The sequence below is a fragment of the Bubalus bubalis genome, chromosome 20, assembly GCF_019923935.1.
Source record: "Bubalus bubalis isolate 160015118507 breed Murrah chromosome 20, NDDB_SH_1, whole genome shotgun sequence".
In the NCBI taxonomy this organism is placed as follows: domain Eukaryota; kingdom Metazoa; phylum Chordata; class Mammalia; order Artiodactyla; family Bovidae; genus Bubalus; species Bubalus bubalis.
The window spans coordinates 28528928-28551503 of NC_059176.1; the positions used below are offsets into that span (position 1 = coordinate 28528928).

The 22576-nt window shown below is 37.0% G+C and overlaps 1 protein-coding gene across 10 annotated transcripts in view; it reads left to right on the forward strand.

Moving 5' to 3' along the window:
- HEATR5A (HEAT repeat containing 5A) overlaps window positions 1–22576 on the forward strand; it is a 105571-nt gene that overhangs the window by 23378 nt on the left and 59617 nt on the right. For 9 of the 10 annotated variants that reach the window (XM_044932956.2, XM_044932955.2, XM_044932952.2 and 6 more), the window contains 7 exons: window positions 2774–2934; window positions 4177–4432; window positions 5022–5177; window positions 6572–6822; window positions 7823–7934; window positions 12285–12437; window positions 13385–13484. In XM_044932956.2, coding sequence (XP_044788891.2) covers window positions 2774–2934; window positions 4177–4432; window positions 5022–5177; window positions 6572–6822; window positions 7823–7934; window positions 12285–12437; window positions 13385–13484 — 1189 coding nt within the window. The remainder of the gene's footprint in view (window positions 1–2773; window positions 2935–4176; window positions 4433–5021; window positions 5178–6571; window positions 6823–7822; window positions 7935–12284; window positions 12438–13384; window positions 13485–22576) is intronic. The other variant, XM_044932959.2, reaches the window with a different exon arrangement.

Below are 22576 nucleotides of genomic sequence, written 5' to 3' on the forward strand. Positions count from 1 at the left end.
CCTGGACGCTGAACTCTCATACCTACCTGCCTGTGTGACATCTCTGTTTGAATGTCTATTTGATGTTTTGACTTGTCCTAAGTGAATGTTTGATTTCCCCTCCCCCATATGTATACATACATACCTCTTCTCCTTGAAGTTGCAGTCTTGCTAATCTAAGTTGATGGCAGCTTCATCCATGCAGGTGTTCAAGCAGCAATTTGGAAAGTCACCTTGAATCGTCTCTCTCATACTCAATACCTATTCTACTTATCAATATTAAAACTATCTAGACTTGGGGCTCCATGGAGAAGTGGCTCATATGGTTGGGGCAATGACAGTCTGAGAATGAGCCTGGGACATCTTGTTGTGCCAAAAAAATAAAGGACATCCAATGGCCAGCTTTCTGAAGACACTTCCTCTGGTCAAATCCAAGACTATATTAGAATTAATAATGCTAGAAATAGATATAACATGTTAAATAAAAAAGGAATCTACGAGTCCATAATGAAAATAAGTAAATAAAGGAGAAGGGAAAGGTCTATTTTTACAGTTGAATACCAACCAAAAAATTTAGAAGTAATGAATGTTAGATAATGACCTTTTGCAGTCATTATAGGAACAGTTCACGCAGAAAAGAGTCTTCAGTGCATTCTGAAATGGGTTAGAGTTTATTTATACTGTCTTAAAGTATCACTGGAGAAGGCAATGGCACCCCACTCCAGTACTCTTGCCTGGAAAATCCCATGGACGGAGGAGCCTGGTAGGCTGCAGTCCATGGGGTCGCTAAGAGTCGGACGCAACTGAGCGACTTCACTTTCACTTTGCACTTTCATGCACTGGAGAAGGAAATGGCAACCCAATCTAGTGTTCTTGCCTGGAGAATCCCATGGACGGAGAAGCCTGGTAGGCTGCAGTCCATGGGGTCGCACAGTTGGACACGACTGAAGTGACTTAGTAGCAGCAGCAGCAAAGTATCATTACACAGGTGGCATAGTGATAATAATGGTATTTTACAGTCATTGAGATTGACAGACACCTGATTCATTTATTCAAAGATAATACCACCAATATAGGGACAGACTGACCTCAAACCTGACATTCTTTCTGATATTATGTGTCGAGAAATCTTACAGCATTACTTATGCAATTGAGAGCTTTTCTGTAACTACAACTAGCCATATATGTGGGCTTCAAAAATGAGAAAGTGATAAGGAACATATGGAAGCTAGGAGAAGGGTACATGAGAATTTATTTTACTCTTGCAGCTTTTTTGTGATTTTGAAATTTTTTCTAATAAAAAAATTTAAAACTATGTAAATATGTATACCAAGACTCCTGTTGTAACTACCTTGATCTAGCCTGTTATAAGCTACCATCACCTCTTGGTTGTATCACTAAAACCTCCCAATGTTTTGGTTTTTTCTACTTCCACCTTTGCCCCTCTATAGTCTTCTCTCAGCACAGAAGCAAAGTGACAGATGCTGTTACTGCTTTGCTTGAGGGTCTCCACTGGCACCTCACTTTACTCACATCATCATTATAATGATTGACAAGGTCCTATATCTTTTGCTCTTGCACCATCCTCACACCCTGGCCTGTCTCCTACCAGAGAACTCACTGCACCTAAAAGATATCTGCTTTATTTTTTGTGTGGCTTTTAATCACTGTCTGACATAACTATTAATAGACACTTTGTCATTTGTTATATTTATTCTTGTCTCTCCTTTCTAGAATTTATGATCTGTGAGGACATGGATTTTGTACTGTTCACTAATGTTTCTTTCCATGTACCAGTATAGATTTTCATCTGTGTCATCTTTAGGCTGAGAAATTTAGTTTTCTGAATGATCTTAGTTTTCTGAATGTTGACTTGGATTAACATAAGTTTATTTTGCCACTGCCTGTGACTTATGTTGGTAATGAGGATTAGAGCTTGTGACCATCATTTTTTCAGAAGAATGAAAGGGTGAAAATGTTTTTTTTTTTTTTCTTTTTTTTAAAAGGAGATACTCAAAGGGAGAAACGCAACTGTGTCATACTGCAGACAAACTTAAACCATTCTGCCTAGCTAGCCTCTTAATTATTGCAGCCTAAGGATTGACTGAGAAGTTTTAGTAAATACCAGCTTTGATTTCTTTAGAGACTGAGGATGTAACAAAAGTTGTACTTACAATTGAGAATTTTTAAAAAACATGGTGTGGTTACTTTATATAAGTTTCATTAAGAGTTGTAGAGCATTTAGAAAGGTAAAATTATGATTTTGGCCTTTTTAGTATTTCAAAAGACTTTTCCAAGTGTTGTATAGTGTTTTCTATTTATTTATTTATTTGACTGTGCCAGGTCTTAGTTGCGGCATGTGAGATCTAGTTCCCTAACCAGGGATTGAACTTGGACCGCCTGCACTGGGAGCATGGAGTCTTAGTCACTGGACCACCGGAGAAGTCCCTGTAGCATTTTCACTCTTGGAGAACTAGGGCAGTTTATTTATGTTTCCCCTTGTTTTAGAAGACTGTTAGCATTTTAACTTGAGGGCAAGAGAGCAGTAGGTCATAATCTCAAAGTGACATAGACTTTAAGGTGTCATTGACTTGATACATCAGAGTCCATTATGATTTGTTGTCTGAACACTTTTGTGACTTTATGTGTTACTGTGTGTAATGTCCTGTAAATTCTGCCTTTTGTTTGGATTTTTAGTTTTATTTTTCTTTCTGTTAACATGCTGTTCAAGATTATGTATTAAAATTTAGTCTGTAAAACAAAATTACATGTTTTGTTTTGTTCTTTGTTATAGCAGCCTCACGTCAGAGCATTCGCAGAGTATCACTGGAGGAAGTTCTGGAATTACTAGGAACAGGGTTTCTACGTGGAAGTTCAGGATTTCTTCGAGCCAGTGGAGATATGCTGAAAGGAACCAGTTCAGTCAGTAGGGATGTTCGAGTTGGAGTTACTCAGGTTAGAATCACAAACCAGTATCTAAATGTAATTCTCACCTGCCCGTGATGAAAGTTTTAGTATCTGACTCCAGGCAGAAGTGATACTGTGCCAGGTCATCACTTATGCTCTAATGTTTATAAATAGATGTGGTGAGGCCAAATACTTTATAAAAAAGCTAGATTATAAGTAAAAGAAGCCTGTTTATACAAAGCCAGCTAAATAAGCTATTGCAATGTATTTTCAGTTTGTAATAATGGGAGACGTTTATTTCCTTTGAAAGGTAAACATTTTTTTGTTTCCAGGCCTTGGGCTTCCATGTGTCTTGTGTTTTCACATGTTTTCCATTGTGTTTTTGTGTGCTTATAGAGTTCAGATTTAAGCTGTTAGGTACATAATATTCAGCGTGGGCAATATTATATTTCTATCTTATATGGTTTCTACTTTTAAATAAAGATTACAGAATTGTAATTTCCTTAAGAGCTTAAATTCTTGGTCCTAAACAAAACTTAAAAAGCTAAACCTTGGGAAAAGAGTCTTTGAATAAGAGAATATAGAGGTCTTTGCATTCTTTCTTTGAATTTTCTTATTTTCTAGATGCCATTGTGGGTCTAAGCAAACACACACATATGTATTTTTTTAATTCACATATAATCCTCATTGTTGTATACTGTATGATATTAGAGTTCATGAAAATATAAAATGTCCCAGCATAACTGTAAACTGTTTTTAAAAAACAGATTACATGAGATAACTACTCTCTGTATCTCTAGAGTAAGGCAAACCATTAGCATTCATGAAAAGAAAGAATAGTGATTCATCACTATAAACTTTCTTTTCCGTTTTCTAGAACTGAATTCTCTTAGAGTTATGGTATTAGACCATAGTTAATTCTTACATTGTGTTTATTTGTTTGATTTGGATTTTCTTCTTCAGAATGTTAAAGAGCTTGAATGCTTTGTTCGGAAAAGTCATAGGCACGTTTTACTGATTAGCTAGCTACGCTGGCTGTCCTGAAACCTTGCAAGTCTGACCAAAATAAAACACAGGCAGCATAAATGAAATCTCAGTTGAAAGACTAGGTACTTCAATTTTGGCTTAACAAGCAAAACATTGTACAATATTTATATAGCTAAAGTGGCTACACAAATGAGGAAAAACTAAAAAATATTAATAAATTCTGCATATTTCATGGAAGATAAGACATTAATATAGAATTGAAATTATTTCATTTTGAAGATAAAACTCATTTCTATTTTTTAGGCTTATGTGGTGTTTATTTCAACACTAGGAGGAGCATGGCTAGAGAAAAATTTTGCTGCTTTTCTTTCTCATATCCTAAGCCTGGTTTCACAGTCACACCCTAAGGCCACCCAAACTCAGATTGATGCTGTCTGCAGTCGCCGTTGTGTTTCATTTATCCTTCGAGCTACTGTTGGAGGCCTTCTTGGAGAAAAGGCTCAAATTGCTGCTGCTAAGGATATTTGCCAGGCTATCTGGAAGTTAAAGAAAGTTATGGGTATGGATCTTCTAAGACAGTCTCTTTTAAAACAGTGCTAAAGAAATTGTCCCTTTGAAAAGCTGGACTGGTATATAATTATGTTAATACAAAAGAAGCTACTTTTATAATACAGGTCAGTTTTTTCAGAGTAGAGCAGTCTATGATAGATGAGACATAAATTATCTAACTTGATAAGAACTGTTATATAGATGTCCTGATCTTAGAGGGTGGTGGTTAATAGTTCCTTAGAATTCATAGTCTTTCTATACAAGTTAAGATACATTCTCTTTAAAACAGGTAGTTCATCTCAGTTCTTCTACTGTCCGAAGTCTACTCTGCTTATGGAGTTCTCCCTTTCAGGGCCACTTGCTAGAAGAGTGATAAGGCATCTATAATCAGCTTGCTTGAACTAAATTGGTTATATTAGTTCAGTTCTTTCTCTGTAGATGCAAGTCTCATTTTAGTATTTTAGTTACTGCCTCAAGGATTTCATATATATCATGTGGAGGTATTCTTTACCTTTATATGTTTTTACTCCTACTACCTATTGCCTGTAATACATTTTAATAAAACAGTGATGCCTAGTTAATTTTCCTGTTTCTATCAGATGCTGTAATGAGTGATGGTAATTTGGAAACCCGGCTTGGCTCTGCAGAGGTAGCTGCCAGCCAGCATATGCTGGTGTGTGCTTTACAAGAACTCGGGAATCTCGTCCACGGCCTCGGCACCACAGCTGCGCCGTTGTTACAGGACTCAAGTGCAGGTATCGGTTGCTTGTGACTAGTCTGAATCCTTTGTTTTCACTTTTCCTTTTAGACAACTTCTCTCTGAGAAAGAAAAGCTCCTTCGTATCGCTCATTTATTATAGATTTATTAGGGTCATTTTCCGAAATACGTATAATCAAGATTATATAAAATATGTATATATTTGATTTTTTTTTTCTTTTAGCTTTTGTAGCTAAAGGTTGTTCTCTAGGTCTCTTCTTTACTCTTAACCCCCTTTCTGGAGATATTTATGATAACATGGAAAAATGGAGAAGTAATCCTGAACTTACATCTTTCATCTGCAGTGAAAGTATTAGTTTCTATATAGTACATGTAATTTACCTCCTCAAAGGTCTTCTAAGCATTCTGTTTCCTTTCTCTTTGAAAATTATTGAGAGATAATTCACATACTATAACATTCACCGGTTTAAAGTTCACAGTTCAGTGGTTTTGGCATACTCACAAAGTGGTACAAACACCACCACTGTCTAATTCCAGAATGTTTTCATCACCCCAAGAAGTCCTAAATGACCCATTAGCAGTCATTTCGCATTTCCTCTCCTACAGCCCTGATAACCACTAATCTATTTTCTGTCTCTGGATTTGTCTGTTCTGGACGAGATTTAATATAAATAGAATCATATAGCATGTGGCCTTTCGTGACAGGCTTCTGTTATGTAATTACTATTTAAAATCATCTTTAATGGCTTTTGTCCTTTGACTGTGATACACAATTCCTGCTGGCTAGAGCTTACATTATATTTGGTTTGTATGCAATTTATTGTAGGGCATATATTGGTAAGGTAGCAGTCGACATGAACTGTTACACGTTATGATGAAGGTATATGTTGAACTGTAGCAGTACAGACTTTCTCGTTACTGGTGGTAGCATTTGCATTTCATTGTCTTCATAGTGGTTTAGTAGCCTTCTGGGACCTAGTGAAGCCTTGATTTTGTTCAGCATTTTGTTCTCAGGTAAGAGCAATATGGTGGATAGGGAGAATACTGATTATATAGATAAATATGCCAGAAAGCACTTAAAAGAAAAGGAGGCTGACCTGAGATGTGACATTTCTTCTCAACATGTTTTTGTTATTAATTTCTAGTACCACATTAATGTTCTCAGATCAAGTAAGCAGAACATTGGCTTGTTTAGGAAATAAAACTTTCCTTTGTCTACTGACTTAATTTAAGCCAATTTTCATGTGATATATTAGTAGAAGTAATTCTTAGGTACAAAAAATTATAATTATGTATCACTTAATTTTTACAATTCTGATTGGCTGTTGATAAAGATAATATATTTTAAATCCATGTGGCCGCTTACTCTTTTGGCTGTTTGTTGACATCTTTATTTCTGTAGCTGAGTCATTGTTTATTCCATCCCTGCAGGCATCCTTGACAATGTCATTTCAGTTACTCTTCATCCTAGCATTTCCGTTCGACTAGCAGCCGCGTGGTGTCTACACTGCGTTGCCGTGGCACTACCTTCCTACCTGACGCCACTCTTAGATCGTTGCCTCGAAAGGCTTACTGTGCTTAAGTCTTCACCTGAAGCAGTGACTGGCTTTAGTTTTGCTGTGGCAGCTCTGCTTGGAGCCGTGAAACATTGTCCTCTAGGAATTCCTCATGGAAAGGGCAAGGTAATGACTTCATTCTTCACGTATGATAGTGACATTTCAAGCGTTTCCTAAAACCATCATTGTCTTCCTGTGTGTCACCCGGTAAGAGCCATTCAAGACAGGTTTCTGAGCTATCAGCTACAGTACTGCTTACTATTAAGTATCATTAATGTAATAACTGTGAAAAATGAAGGGATGGTTAAAAATATCATATCCACACTTAAACAGGAGTTGGTTTTAGTGCCTTTTGTTAAAAATACCTCCAGTTAGTAAGATACTTTTTTCCTGAAGACTTTTTTCTTTTTTTTGGTTATATATTCAGCTCTGCCATTCCTTTCTCCAGGGTATCTTCCTGACGAAGGGGTCAAACCTGGGTCTCCCTCATTGCAGGCATTCTTTACCATCTCAGCCACCAGAGAAGCCCATATGTACTCTACAAGTATACATTATCCATAAATGTGAAATATCCTATTTCTCCCTTCTTTTATTTTAAAACAATATTTCTTAGACTTTTAAAATATAACATTTTAAATTAATCTCACTTTACTGTGAAACTGCTTTATTGTGAAATTATTGAATACTTTCAACTATGGTTATATAGTATACTACCTCTGGAAAGACTGTTATCAGCCACAGTAGTGTGCAGAATTTTAAAATGAGTTTCCTGTAATCAAATTTTCTTTAAACTAAAAGTCAATTCAAATTTTAGACAGCTTGAACAGTTGTACAGTGTTTTCATGTAAGCTCTACAAAGAATTACAGGGTTGCTGTATACAGAATTAGAGTTGCTGTGTACAGTCTAATATACCAGTGTTTATCCCGGGAACCTTACGTTTTCTTCATTTCCTTTATGACATTGTCCTATGGTACAGTGTATGTGAATGATTATCTTTTATCATGTACTTTTATTATGTGTAAGAATTAATTTTTCAAGAGATTGTTATTATTAGTTGCTATCATTTGTCAAGTTACCTATAAACTGATATACTTGTTTTTACCTTTTTCTTCTATACATCAATAGATTATTATGGCATTAGCAGAGGATTTGCTGTGTTCTGCTGCTCAGAACAGTCGCCTTTCAGCTCAGCGCACACAGGCTGGATGGCTGTTGATTGCTGCGCTGATGACCTTAGGTAACGGTTTTGTGGAGGGCTTATAAAACTACAAACTACGTGGTGTTTTCTGAATATAAATATTCTAATGTATGACATGATAAGACTAACTTAAAGTTGGATATATACCAGAATTTAAATATTCATATAAAAATTTTTCTCCTAGCAGTCACCTTAAGAAACCATGTACTTATTTTATCTAATTCTCAGAATGTTTTCAGATGTCCTTATTTGAAGTTCTCTTTAAGACCAGTTTATGAGCCTTAGGTAGGATAAGCCAATTTCATCAGCTTTCACATTTAACTCTGGTTTTTCCAAAAATCATTCATATCTATTTTCACGAAAAAAATTTTTCCACAATTTAAAGATAGGCAAGAGAACATATGATAGCCCATGAATCCAGTTCTATAATTGTTCTGAGAATCAGTGACACTAATAAGGTGATTACATTGATGAGGATAGGGCACATTGAAATTATATTTATTAAAAAATTAGTAATTATTTTATGATCATGACTATTATATTTACATCCAATAACTATAAACTCAGTTTTATGACTTTATTAAAGCTATACTCTAATTTTCTTTTTATAGTTCTTTGGTTTAGTTTTAGGATACAAAACTTGATGGGTTTGACCAGCAAACCATTTTGACACCTCTGAAGTAATTTGATCTAAAAGGAGCTTAATTAAAATAAGCAATCATAAATGAAGAGCCACTTTAAGTAGTTTTTGAGGTGATTAAAAAGACTTACTGGACTACATCAGAGTTCAGCCTATGGGCCAAATCAGGATTGCCACCTATTTCATACAGCCCATTAGCTAAGAATGGTTTTTATGTTTTTCATAGTTTGAAAACAAAAATAGAGTATTTTGTGATACATGAGAAATATATGAAAGTCAGGTTTCAAGATGCATGAATAAACTTTGTTAAATACAACCACCATCATTAGTTTACATATTGTTTCTAATGTTCAGGCCCTGCAGGGGCAGAATTGAGTAACTGCCGCAGAGATGGTATGGCTTTCAAACCCAAAAATGTTTACTCTCTGGGCCTTAATAGAAGTGCTTGTTGGACCCTGGCATAGACAATGATTTCACAATGCGATGGGAACAATGTGTTCAAGCTTTTATTTACTTTTGTCTAGGTGTTTCATGCCTGCCGTATTGATTATTTTTGGTTAATTAAAGGAGAAAATAAACTACTAAATAAGTATAATGTTTTAATGAACAAAAGCTTTCAAAACAGGGTAATCCCATTGGAATAAGACTACAAGACAGCCTTTATATAAGGGATTAGGGCATCCTGTTTTGTGCATATTCATAGTCAACATACCAAAAGGATACAAAAAATCAGTGTTTTTTAATTGTTGTTTTCTTGGGCTTTTAAAAAAAATACATTATTTTTTCACTTTATTATCTGGTTTTAGAATGTGTTACTGTCCTAATTTCAAAGATGAGTGAGATTTTGCTTTTAGGTGTCATTATAAACTCACAGATTCTTACATATTTATGTGTTTCAGTCCATTGCAGTCATTATTCCTTTGATCCTCAAATTGTCTGTGGGAGCCCCTGCTAGTTGGTTCCTATGTCCTTTTTCTTTTTTTTTTTTTTTTAATTTTTGGTTGCGCTGGGTCTGTTGCTGTGTGAGGGCTTTCTCTACTTGCAGCAGGTGGGGGCTACTCTCCAGTTGTGGTACATGGGCTTCTCATCATGGCGGCTTCTCTTATTGCAGAACACAGGTTCTAGGTGCATGGGCTTCGGTAGTTGCAGCACATGAGCTCAGTAGTTGTGGATCACAGGCCTTACAGCACTCGGGCTTCAGTAGTTGTGGTGCACAGGCACAGTAGTTCTTCCATGACATGTGCAGTCTTCCCTGACCGGGGATCGAATCCATGTCCCCTGAATTTGCAGGTGGATTCTTATCCACTGTACCACCTGGGAAGGTCCCCTGTGTCCTTTTAACATGAACCTAGTGTTCTTTTGATAACATCTTTATTTTTGACATGACAAGATGTCTCAGCTTTTACATCATAATTCTGCTTCAGCTTACAACCAATTGTTTCTCCAAGGAGCTCTGATTGTATTTGGTGCAGTGGAATTTAGGTGACAGTCTGTATATTGTCACCCTGCTTATTTAACTTATATGCAGAGTACATCATGAGAAACGCTGGGCTGGAGGAAGCACAAGCTGGAATCAAGACTGCTGGGAGAAATATTAATAACCTCAGATATGCAGATGACACCACCCTTATGGCAGAAAGTGAAGAAGAACTAAAGAGCCTCTTGATGAAAGTGAAAGAGGAGAGTGAAAAGGTTGGCTTAAAGCTCAACATTCAGAAAACTAAGATCATGGCATCTGGTCCCATCACTTCATGGCAAATAGATGGGGAAACAGTGGAAATGGTGGCTGACTTTATTTTTGGGGGGCTCCAGAATCACTGCAGATGGTGATTGCAGCCATGAGATTAAAAGATGCTTACTCCTTGGAAGGAAAGTTACGACCAATTAGACAGCATATTAAAAAGCAAAGACATTACTTTGTCAACAAAGATCCGTCTAGTCAAGACTATGGTTTTTCCAGTGGTCATGTATGGATGTGAGAGTTCTACTATAAAGAAAGCTGAGCACCAAAGAATTGATACTTCTGAACTGTGATGTTGGAGAAGACTCTTGAAAGTCCCTTGGACTGCAAGGAGATCAGTCCTGGGTGTTCATTGGTAGGACTGATTTTGAAGGTGAAACTCCAATACTTTGGCTACCTGATGTGAAGAGCTGACTCATTTGAAAAGACTCTGATGCTGGGAAAGATTGAGGGCGGGAGGAGAAGGGGACAGTAGAGGATGAGATGGTTGGATGGCATCACCGACTCAACGGACATGGGTTTGGGTGGACTCCAGGAGTTGGTGATGGACAGGGAGGTCTGGCGTGCTTTGGTTCATGGGGTCACAGAGAGTTGGGTAAGATTGAGCGATTGAATTGAACTGAACTGAGTACTTTATTGATTTTGCCTGGCAGTTTTAACACCTCTTTTGCATTTTCAGCATTTCCTTCACCATTTATAGTTTTCATTGTCATTTTTAATATATTCACTGTTCTGAACAAACCTAAACTCAGGTAGACCACATTTAAATCCTTTTCTCAAATGTGAACACTTTTAACCCCTTTTGCTACACTTTTCAGTTTCTCTGATGCCATGTTAGTGCCTTTGATTCAATTGCAGGCATCTACATGTGTGTTTGATTTTTGTTAGATCCAGTGTTATTCTTGTTGTGAATAAACTTACTCTTGTATAACTTTGTAATTACTGTAAACTCATGTTTAGTAACTTACTTTACATACACTTCTGAAATAAATTATCCTCATACCTCTCTGAAAAGTGATGCTACTTTGTTCACTGTTGAGTTAGTGAGATATCTTAAGGGCAAATACTATGAAACGTTTTGTTAACTGTGGATATTCCCAGTGACAGCATACCTGCTTTGTTTTTTGGTGTCTGACTAAATTTTGCATTCAGAATTTTCTCTATTCCCACAGCCCACTGTATATGAGTGTGCCTGTGTGCACACTCACAGAAACCTTTTAAAGTCACTTATTCCTAATTGCCTTACTCCAGTTTCCTTATTTTCCTATGATGTTTTTAGTACTACTTTATCAAAGAAAGTAATAAGCAAGGAATGAATATGGCTTATTTTGCTGTATTCAGTTTATAAATGTTGCTCTGAAATCAAATTTGCCTTTGGATTTAATCATGTCTGATTTTTGACCTGGAAAAAGTTGCTATCAAAAGTTAGAATTAGGGTACTTCCTTGATGATCTATTGGTTAAGACTCTGAGCTCCTAGTGCAGGTGGCCCTTGGATTGATGCTTTGTCAGGGATCTGGATCCCACGTGCCACAACTAAGACCTAATGCAGCCAAATAAATAAATATTTTTTTTAAAAGAATTACTCTCAGGATACAGTATTATTTCTTACCAAAACAATAGTACTTTGCATTTATGCAGGTACATTAGTGTTTTAGGCTTAATTTAAAGTGCATTCTGTTGTTTGGCTCTGGACAAATCTTTGGAGATAAACAGTGCAGGTTGTTCTAGCTTCATTTTACAATTCAAAGAAATTGAGGCTTAAAGAGTTCACAGCAGTAGAAGAAGAGCAGACACCAGAGCCTAGACTTTGCTGTCAGTTCCTTGATTTTCCTCTCTCTACTCCAGTGCCTTCAGATAGTCACTGATCCAGTAGTACATTTGTTGGAACTAGAGGGATGAAGTAATCCAGCAGTAGTGGATTCAAATATGTTTCTTTTAAAAGGGAAGGGTTTTAAAGAGTACCCACTTTGGGTTCTTGTACAAGTGACAAGTTGAATAAATTACAGGTCCTGCATTTGTCAGTCATCACCTTGCTCGAGTACTGCTCTTGTGGAAGTGTGTCTTCCCAGTGTCTCCTAAAGATCTAGAAACAGAAAAGAGCCGAGGAGACTCCTTCACATGGCAGGTAACCTTGGAAGGACGCGCTGGTGCTCTCTGTGGTAGGTTGAGTTTAGTCTTTCCCTTTCCTCTGGCTTTTTCCATCTTTTAACTTCACATATACTTGTATGTTTTAACTTGAGGGGGAGAATCTGCTTCTGGTGATTTTTGTTATTGATTTGTTGGCAATTATAACAGAAGTATCATGTAAAAAAACAAATTTAAGCATTCTTCTCTTTGGGATATTTTATTATAATATGATCTACTTGAGAAATGTCAAGATTGCTTTGTGTTAAGTGGGCATTCATTTCCCTTTTCAGAAAAACAAGGGTTGAAGTTAATTAATATCGACTAAGTATGGTTTCTATTTAGCTTTTTATATATGTGAAAGTTGTACCCTTCTACAACACATAGACCATTAAAAATAGTATCCACATTGAAAATTTAAGCTAAGGAAAAGACATGGAAGCACAGACTTTTTTCTGAAGCACATTTTCTTAGAAAAGCATCTTTTTTAAGAGTAAAAATGACATGAATAAACAAAACCAAAATCAATGCTTCCTTGAATCTGAGTCTAAATTTTAAATATTCACTTTTTTCTATATATGTGATAACTCCTTATAGAACTTGTATGTTTCAGGTAACACTTGTAAAACCTAACATGCTGACTTAAAAGTCAACCGGGTTCCTCAGAACTAGTGTAGAGTTGGTAGACTTGAAGGTCTACTTTGAGTTTAAGGGCTGAGTAAAACCCCAAGAAAGCAACATTTTGTTGATTTGGTTTTTCGTCTCTTTTAGTAATTCTAGGAAGTTTGATTGTTTTTTTGTTTTTTCAGTTTCACTGGAAGTAGAAGCCACTAAGTTCCTTTTTTTACTAGAGTTTCAAGAATTTTTTTGGTTTTCACACATGTCTTTATTCTTAAAAAAATGTGAATGCTGTACCAAAATTGAATGCTTTTTTTCATGCTTCATTACATTCTGCTAAGTCAAGGTCTGTTCTGTTTTTCAGCTATCAAGAGCTTTGTTGCCCACTGCGGTGATCTCCTTACTGAGGAAGTAATTCAGCATCTTCTTCCACCACTTCCTTGCACTGTGGATTTGCTAACTCAGTAAGGATCCACTATTTAGATTTGATACAGACTTTTAATAGCAATCAGTTACCCGCTGGTTATGTAATATTTTATGAAGTACATTAATGAGGCCAAGTTTCTGTAGTTGGTGAATGATTTTCCATTTGTAGAGGAAGGCAAACATTTAGTTACATGATTTTTTTTTTTTTAGGGTAGGATCTTGAAAAATACATATTAAAAGGGAAGGAAAGTTACTTGGTGGATAATGTATCTTCCATACAGTAAGATTTAACCAAGAAAGTAAATTTTAAGCCTGTTAACCTTTTCAGGTATGCATTTCATTGGTTTGTTAGCGCTGTTCTGTGTTCTTAAGAACCAGATGCTTATTAACAGTTTCAGTTTTTTGTTGTTCATATTTTTCATGTTTGATTTATATTTTTTTAAATATAATTTATGTCATGGTCACTAATAATTTCACAATTAATGAAATGTACAGTTTAGGGAAAGATTTTCAAAAAGTGTTTAATAATACAACATTTTATGTATATGGAAAAATACATGTGCAACTTCCTATGAAACTATAATGATTTTAAAGTAAAAAGCTGAAGAAAATTCTAAAATAAGAAAAATACAGCAAACTAGTACAGCCACTATGGAGAACAGTGTGGAGATTCCTTAAAAAACTGGAAATAGAACTGCCTTATGATCCAGCAATCCCACTGCTGGGCATACACACTGAGGAAACCAGAAGGGAAAGAGACACGTGTACCCCAATGTTCATCGCAGCACTGTTTATAATAGCCAGGACATGGAAGCAACCTAGATGTCCATCGGCAGATGAATGGATAAGAAAGCTGTGGTACATATACACAATGGAGTATTACTCAGCCATTAAAAAGAATACATTTGAATCAGTTCTAATGAGGTGGATGAAACTGGAGCCTATTATACAGAGTGAAGTAAGCCAGAAAGAAAAACACCAATACAGTATACTAACGCATATATATGGAATTTAGAAAGATGGTAACAATAACCCTGTGTACGAGACAGCAAAAGAGACACTGATGTATAGAACAGTCTTATGGACTCTGGGAGAGGGAGAGGGTGGGAAGATTTGGGAGAATGGCATTGAAACATGTAAAATATCATGTATGAAATGAGTCGCCAGTCCAGGTTCGATGCACGATACTGGATGCTTGGGGCTGGTGCACTGGGACGACCCAGACGGATGGAATGGGGAGGGAGGAGGGAGGAGGGTTCAGGGTGGGGAACACATGTATACCTGTGGCGGATTCATTTTGATATTTGGCAAAACTAATACAATTATGTAAACTTTAAAAATAAAATAAAATTTAAAAAAAAAAAGAAAAATACAGTTCAGATTATGGCTTATGAAGCATAACAGTAAAGTGAACCCCTGTGAGTTCAGCACAACTGGCGCAGAGGTTAATTAATGTTTGCGGTAACAGACTGCTGCTGCTGCTAAGTCACTTCAGTCGTGTCCGACTCTGTGCGACCCCATAGATGGCAGCCCACCAGGCTCCGCCGTCCCTGAGATTCTCCAGGCAAGAACACTGGAGTGGGTTGCCATTTCCTTCTTCAGTGCATGAAAGTGAAAAGTGAAAGTGAAGTCGCTCAGTCGTGCCCGACTCTTAGCGACCCCATGGACTGCAGCCTACCAGGCTCCTCCATCCATGGGATTTTCCAGGCAAGAGTACTGGAGTGGGGTGCCATTGCCTTCTCCGGGTAACAGACTAGAAAGTAAGTATTTTAGCCTTTTCAGTTCAGACAGTCTCGGTTGCACTTGCTCAGTTCTGTTGTTGTAGCTTAAGAGCAATCATAGCTCATCTGTGAATGAATGAATGCAGCTATGTTCCAGTAAAACTTTATTAATAGTAAGGGGCAGTGGGCCCAAATTAGCTATCCCTGGACTAGAACACTGATAACTTGAAGTTTTATCTGTGTGCTCCTCTTTAATACCATTCTTTCTGCCCTACTTTAGAGGTAATCACTATCCTGAATTTTAGAGTTGTCATTTTCTTGCATTTTTCAAAGGTGTATCACATATACATGTTTCCCTAAACAGTTCCTTGTTTAGTTTTGCTTGGTTTTGATCAGGCAGATGGTATCATATTGTTTCTGAGGCTTAACTTGTTTTACTCAACATGATATTTCTAAACTTCCTCTGTGTGCAAGTATGTTCTTGTTCGTTGCTGTTTAATATTTAATTGAATGTACAGCAACTTACCTTCCTGTTCAGTGAAATAGCCAAACTATTTTCCAAAATTTTTTCATATATATATCCATATTAATGGGAGTACCCATCAATCTACTTCTTCACCAACACTTACTCAGATATCAACTCTTGTTTAATCCAATAGGTGTAAATTGGTATCTCGTTATGATTTATATGTATCTGGTTCCTGATGCTTTAAGTGTCATACTGTATGTTTATTGTTCCTCACTATTTCTATGAAATCCCTATCATGCATATATTTACCTATTTTTAGGTAAAATAATGATTTGATTAACAGACATTCTTTTTTTTTCTTAGCTGCACCACATGTCTTGTGGAATCTTAAGTTCCCTGACGAGGGATTGAACCTGGGCCCCGCAGACATTCTTAATTTAAATGTCAGATTTATCAGTCTTTTACTTCTTGGTTCAGTTCAGTTCAGTCGCTCAGTCGTGTCTGACTCTTTGCGACCCCATGAATCGCAGCACGCCAGGCCTCCCTGTCCATCACCAATTCCCGGAGTTTACCCACTTATGCACATCGAGTCGGTGATGCCATCCAGCCATCACATCCTCTGTCATCCCCTTTTCCTCCTGCCCCCAATCCCTCCCAGCATCAGAGACTTTTCCAATGAGTCAGCTCTTCGCATGAGGTGGCCAAAGTACTGGAGTTTCAGCTTTAGCATCATTCCTTCCAAAGAACACCCAGGACTGATCTCCTTCAGAATGGACTGGTTGGATCTCCTTGCAGTCCAAGGGACTCTCAAGAGTTCTCCAACACCACAGTTCAAAAGCATCAATTTTTCAGCGCTCAGCTTTCTTCACAGTCCAACTCTAACATCCATACATGACTACCGGAAAAACCATAGCCTTGACCAGACGGACCTTTGTTGGCAAAGTAATGTCTCTGCTTTTCAGTATGCTATCTAGGTTGGTCATAACTTTTTTTCCAAGGAGTAAGTGTCTTTTAATTTCATGGCTGCAGTCACCATCTGTAGTGATTTTGGAGCCCCCCAAAAAATAAAGTCTGACACTGTTTTCACTGTTTCCCCATCTATTTCCCATGAAGTGATGGGACCAGATGCCATGATCTTAGTTTTCTGATTGTTGAGCTTTAAGTCAACTTTTTCATTCTCCTCTTTCACATTCATCAAGAGACTTTCTAGTTTCTCTTCACTTTTTGCCATAAGGGTGGTGTCATCTGCATATCTGAGGTTATTGATATTTCTCCCAGCAATCTTGATTCCAGCTTGTGCTTCTTCCAGCCCAGCGTTTCTCATGATGTACTCTGCATAGAAGTTAAACAAGCAGGGTGACAATATACATCCTTGATGTACTCCTTTTCCTATTTGGAACCAGTCTGTTGTTCCATGTCCAGTTCTAACTTGCTTCCTGACCTGCATACAGGTTTCTTGGTTAGTACTTCCTATCTTTTGATTTATAAAATATTCCTGCATGGTTATAAATATACTTTTTTTTTTCTCTCTCTCTAAAATGTTTAAGGTTTTTGTCTTTCACGTTTGTGTTAATCCATCTGGACTTTATTTTTGTGTTTGGAATGACATAGGGTTCCAATTTCATTCTTTTTTAATATGGATAACACATTGTCCCATACTTTCCTAAAGAAATCCATGCTTCCTCTCTCTGGTAAATGCCAGAGCACAGTCTGTTTCTGTATTTTCTTACCATATTCTGTTGATGGGTTTGCCCATTTCTGTGCCCATACTACACTGTATAATAATAATGATAAATTTTGGTGTCTGTTAGGGCAAACTTTTTGGCCTTTTTCATCTTTAGGCATAGATTGGCCTTTTCGCAGTTTTGATTATCTCCTGTTGAAATTTTAATTGGAGTTAAATTTAATCTATAGATAAACTTGAAGATGATTGACATTTTTATAATATGCATAAACATAATACCTCTACTATTGTTGAGGTTGTTACAAAGTGTAAAATTTTTCTATGTGAAAGTCTTACATGTCTTTAAAAAAATTTATTCCTAGCTAGTTACTTCCTATTTTTCTTTGCAGTTATTAAATAAGTATGTGGGAGTATGTGTGTGTCTCTATAATCTCTTTATTGCTAGTGTATTAAAAAATATAATTGACCTTATGTCCAGCCACCTTGCTAAACTTTCCTATATCAAGCATTTGTTTGTAGATTCTTTAGGATTTCTCCCTTTATGATATTTATTCATATATTTCTTTGTGTTCTGTCTCTCCCCTATGTGGTAACAAGATGACTTGACTACAATTTAAAACTGAATAGAAGTGGCTTATTAAAGTGAATGCATCTCATGTTTCACGAATAAGAATAATGTTTGTGACAGGCTTTTTATTTTATTATTTCTTTTATTTCTTTTTGATTGCATTGGGTCTTTTTTGCCGCACACTGGCTTTCCCTAGTTGTGGTGAGCAGGGGCTACTCTGTGCGAAGCACAAGCTGTGGGTGCACAGGCTCAGTACTTGGGGCTCACAAGCTCTCACACAGGCTCAGTAGTTGTGGCCAGTGGGCTTCATTGGGTTTTGCTTTTTTTTTTTTCATTTATTTATTTACGGCTTCACTGGGTCTTTGTTGCTGCATGCTTTCTCTAGTTGTAGCAAATGGGGGCCTGCTCTCTAATTGCGGTACATGAGCTTCTCATTGTGGTGGCTTCTCTTGTTGTGGAAAATGGGCTTCAGTGTTTATGGTATGTCGGCTTAATTGCCCTGTGTCATTTGGAATCTGCCTGGACCAGGGATCAAACTCACATCTCCAGCTTTGGCAGGCAGCTTCTCTTAACCACTGGACCACCAGGAGAGTCCGGTTTTGATTTTTATAAAGTGGTTTAATCTGATAATTTTAATGTAACAAATTTTACTAATTTTTTACTAGGTTGCATTCTTGAGATAAACTGAGCTTGGAAATAGTTACTTACAGATTTGGTTTTTTATGTCTGGGATTCTTCACATATATTTATCAGTGAGACTGCCCTATAATTTTCTTTCTTGTGCTGCAACCCTCAGGTTTTCATTGATGTTATACTAGCTTCATGGAATGAAGTAGGTGAATGCTTTATAACAAGGAGCTTTTAGAAGATTGAAATGGTGTGTCACATGAAACCCTCTGTAAAACAGTCTGGACCTGCTGTTTGATTTGTGGGAATTATTTTAAACTACATAGTTTATTTCCTTAATTGCTTTAAATATTTGAGATCTGGCTTGGGGTTCTGTTTTGCTTGTTTGTTAAATTTTTCCAGGAATTTTCCCATTGCATCTTCATCTTCAAATTTTTTGGCATGAAGTTATTCTTAGTATTCTCTTATTTTTTTAATCTCTGTTGTATCTGTCATTTCCCTTTATCAATTTCTGATAAGTTTTCATTATGCCTTCTATTCTGTTTTTCCTGACTCATCTCATGAGAGGGTTTTTTTAATTCATTTATACAAAAAGTAACTTTGCTTATGTTGAACTTGTTTCCTATTTCATTAATTATCACTTGTCATTACTCCTATTCTTAAATTCTTTTTCTAACACCTTAATTTGAAAGCCTAGCTTGTTGAATTTCTTATAATTCTTTTAATATAAGCTAAGGTCATAAATTTCCCTGTAAGGATCCAGTTGCTCAATCCTAAAAGTATTAACATATACTATTTCCATTTTTTTCCAATTTTATATATTTTTCAATTTCATTATAATTTCTTTGGAGTTGTTTAAAAATATGTTTTAAAATTTCTAAATGTATGGAGCAGTTTCTAGATTACAATTTCGTTAGATTGTTAACATAATTGCATTGTTCCTAGTTAAAAGGATGTGTACATTTCTTTATCCAATGTGGTGTATATTTTGTTGGATTCATATATTTCAGTTGTCCTGGAAAAAAGGCCATTATTTCTTCAAATATTGCCTGTTTTCCTTCCTTGTTAAACTTTCCTTCTGGGGCTTTGGTTAGACAAATTTTCAGTGTTTTTGTTTTGTCTTCCATGTCTCTTGTGTGTGTTGTGCTAAGTTGCTGCAGTCACATTTGACTCTTTGCAACTCACTGGACTATAGCCCACCAGGCTCCTCTGTCCCTGGGATTCTGCAGGCAAGAATACTGGAGTGGGTTGCCATGTCCTCCTCCAAGGAATCTTCCAACCCAGGGATTGAATCCATGTCTCTTATACCTCCTGAATTGGGAGGCGGGTTCTTTACCATTAGCACTATCTGGGAAACCATGTCTATTCTAATATTTTTTTCTTTCTGCTGCTTTCTGTGATTTCTTCCTCAGCTTCTTACAGTTAACTAATTCTGCCATCAGCTGTGTTTAATTCAGTAAACCTTTGCCTCTGTCAGGACCAGGGACTATTTAAACTGTCTTTCAGTTCAGTTCAGTTCAGTTGCTCAGTCATGTCCAACTCTTTGTGACCCCATGGACCCCAGCACACCAGGCCTCCCTGTCCATCACCAACTCCAGGAGTTTACCCAAACTCATGTCCATTAAGTGGATGATGCCATTCAACCATCTCATCCTTTGTCATCCCCTTCTCCTCCTCCCTTTAATATTTCCCAGAATCAGGGTCTTTTCAAATGAGTCAGCTCTTCACATCAGGTGTCCAAAGTATGGGAGTTTCAGTTTCAATATCACTCCTTCCAATGAACACTTAGGACTGATCTCCTTTAGGATGGACTGGTTGGATCTCCTGCTGTCCAAGGGACTCTCACGAGTGTTCTCCAACACCACAGTTCAAAAGCATCAATTCTTTGGTGCTCAGCTTTCTTTATAGTCCAACTCTCACATCCATACACGACTACTGGAAAAACCATAGCCTTGACTAGATGGACCTCTTTGGACAAAGCAATGTCTCTGCTTTTGAATATGCTATCTAGGTTGGTCATAACTTTCCTTCCAAGGAGTAAGCGTCTTTTAATTTCATGGCTGCAGTCACCATCTGCAGTGATTTTAGAGCCCAGAAAAATAAAGTCTGACACTGTTTCCCCATCTATTTGCCATGAAGTGATGGGACCGGATGCCGTGATCTTAGTTTTCTGAATGTTGAGCTTTAAGCCAACTTTTTCACTCTGCTCTTTCACTTTCATCAAGAGGCTCTTTAGTTCTTCTTCACTTTCTGCCATAAGGTGGTGTCATCTGCATATCTGAGGTTATTGATATTTCTCCCAGGAATCTTGATTCCAGCTTGTGCTTCTTCCAGCCCAGGGTTTCTCATGATGTACTCTGCATAGAAGTTAAATAAGCAGGGTGACAATATACAGCCTTGACGTACTCCTTTTCCTATTTGGAGCCAGTCTGTTGTTCCCTGTGCAGTTCTAACTGTTGCTTCCTGACCTGCATACATATTTCTCAAGAGGCAGGTCAGGTGGTCTGATACTCCCATCTCTTTCAGAATTCTCCACAGTTTATTGTGATCCACACAGTCAAAGACTTGGCGTAGTTAATAAAGCAGAGATAGATGTTTTTCTGGAACTCTCTTGCTTTATCGATGATCCAGCGGATGTTGGCAATTTGATCTCTGCTTCCTCTGCCTTTTGTAAAACCAGCTTGAACATCTGGAAGTTCAAAGTTCACGTGTTGCTGAAGCCTGGCTTGGAGAATTTTGAGCATTACTTGACAAGCCTGTGAGATGAGTACAATTGTGCGGTAGTTTGAGCATTCTTTGGCATTGCCTTTCTTTGAGATTTCTGTGGGATAAACTGTCTTTAAGAGATCTCATTTATCATCCCTGCAGTGCATGGGCACAAGCTCAGTTGCAGGTTCTTGTGTTGATACTGGTGTTCCCACTCTGATTTTAGCTCATTTTTTATTTCAAGCATGTTATGATCATTTATTTTTGGGGGTAGTGTGGGCTTGGCCTTGGAAAAGTCTTTCTTCAAGTCTAGCAATGGAAATTATCTTTTATCCAAAATCTAAAGTGTATTTATATTAGAAGGCCCTTAAGAGATTCTAATCTGCCGTACTACAGTAGTAGAAACCCTTCGGAATAAGTTCTTACTTTTTTGTATTCATCTTATTTTCTTTAAATGGACACACATGCAAACAACCCTCTGAACTAAATTCTATTGTATTTAGACCAACTGAATATTGCAGAATTTTTAAGAATTGTAATATTTTAACGTCTTGCCAATACAATTTAAATATTTTTCATGTAATCAGCCATAATCCCATCTTGTTTTAGAGGAATACAAAAATACAGTGGATTTGTTTTTAAGTTCCATAACTAAAAAATTCTCCCCAGGTTTTATAAATGTTGTTTTCTAAGGTAAGAGATAATAAATAGAACCAACTTTCTTCTTCTTTTTTTTTTTTTTTCAATAAAATGACAAGTCAAAAATAATTATTTACACTTCCCTCATGGCTCACTGGTAAAGGGTCCCCCTGCCAATGCAGGGGACTCGGGTTCCCTCCCTCATCTGGGAAGATTCCCACATGCTGCAGAGTTACTGAGCTCATGTGCCACAATTATTGAGCCTGTGCCCTAGAGCTTGGCAGCTAAAACTGCTGAATCCCACATGCCTTGGAGCCACATGCTTTGCAACAAGAGAAGCCACCACAGTGAGAAGCCCACGTCCTGCAAGTAGATTTCTCTTGCAGCCCAAGCAGCAGCGAAGATCCTGCACAGCCAATAAATAAATAAATAAATATTTTTTTATTAAAGAAGTAGATTACCAATCAAAGAAGTAGATTACCAATCAGTCTCTCTGTCTCTCTCTCAAAAAAGAAAAAAATATATATATAATTCTTTTTTTCTTTTAGAAACAAGAAACAGCATGCAGTATGTTTCTAGCAAACACACATGAATAAGCATTACCAGGATTTCTTAGAATACCTGGAAACCACATGCCAAAACAGCATAGTAAATTTATTCCAGTGGCACAGCAAAAGTAATTCCACTGAATTTCTGTATTGCTACAGGAGATGAAA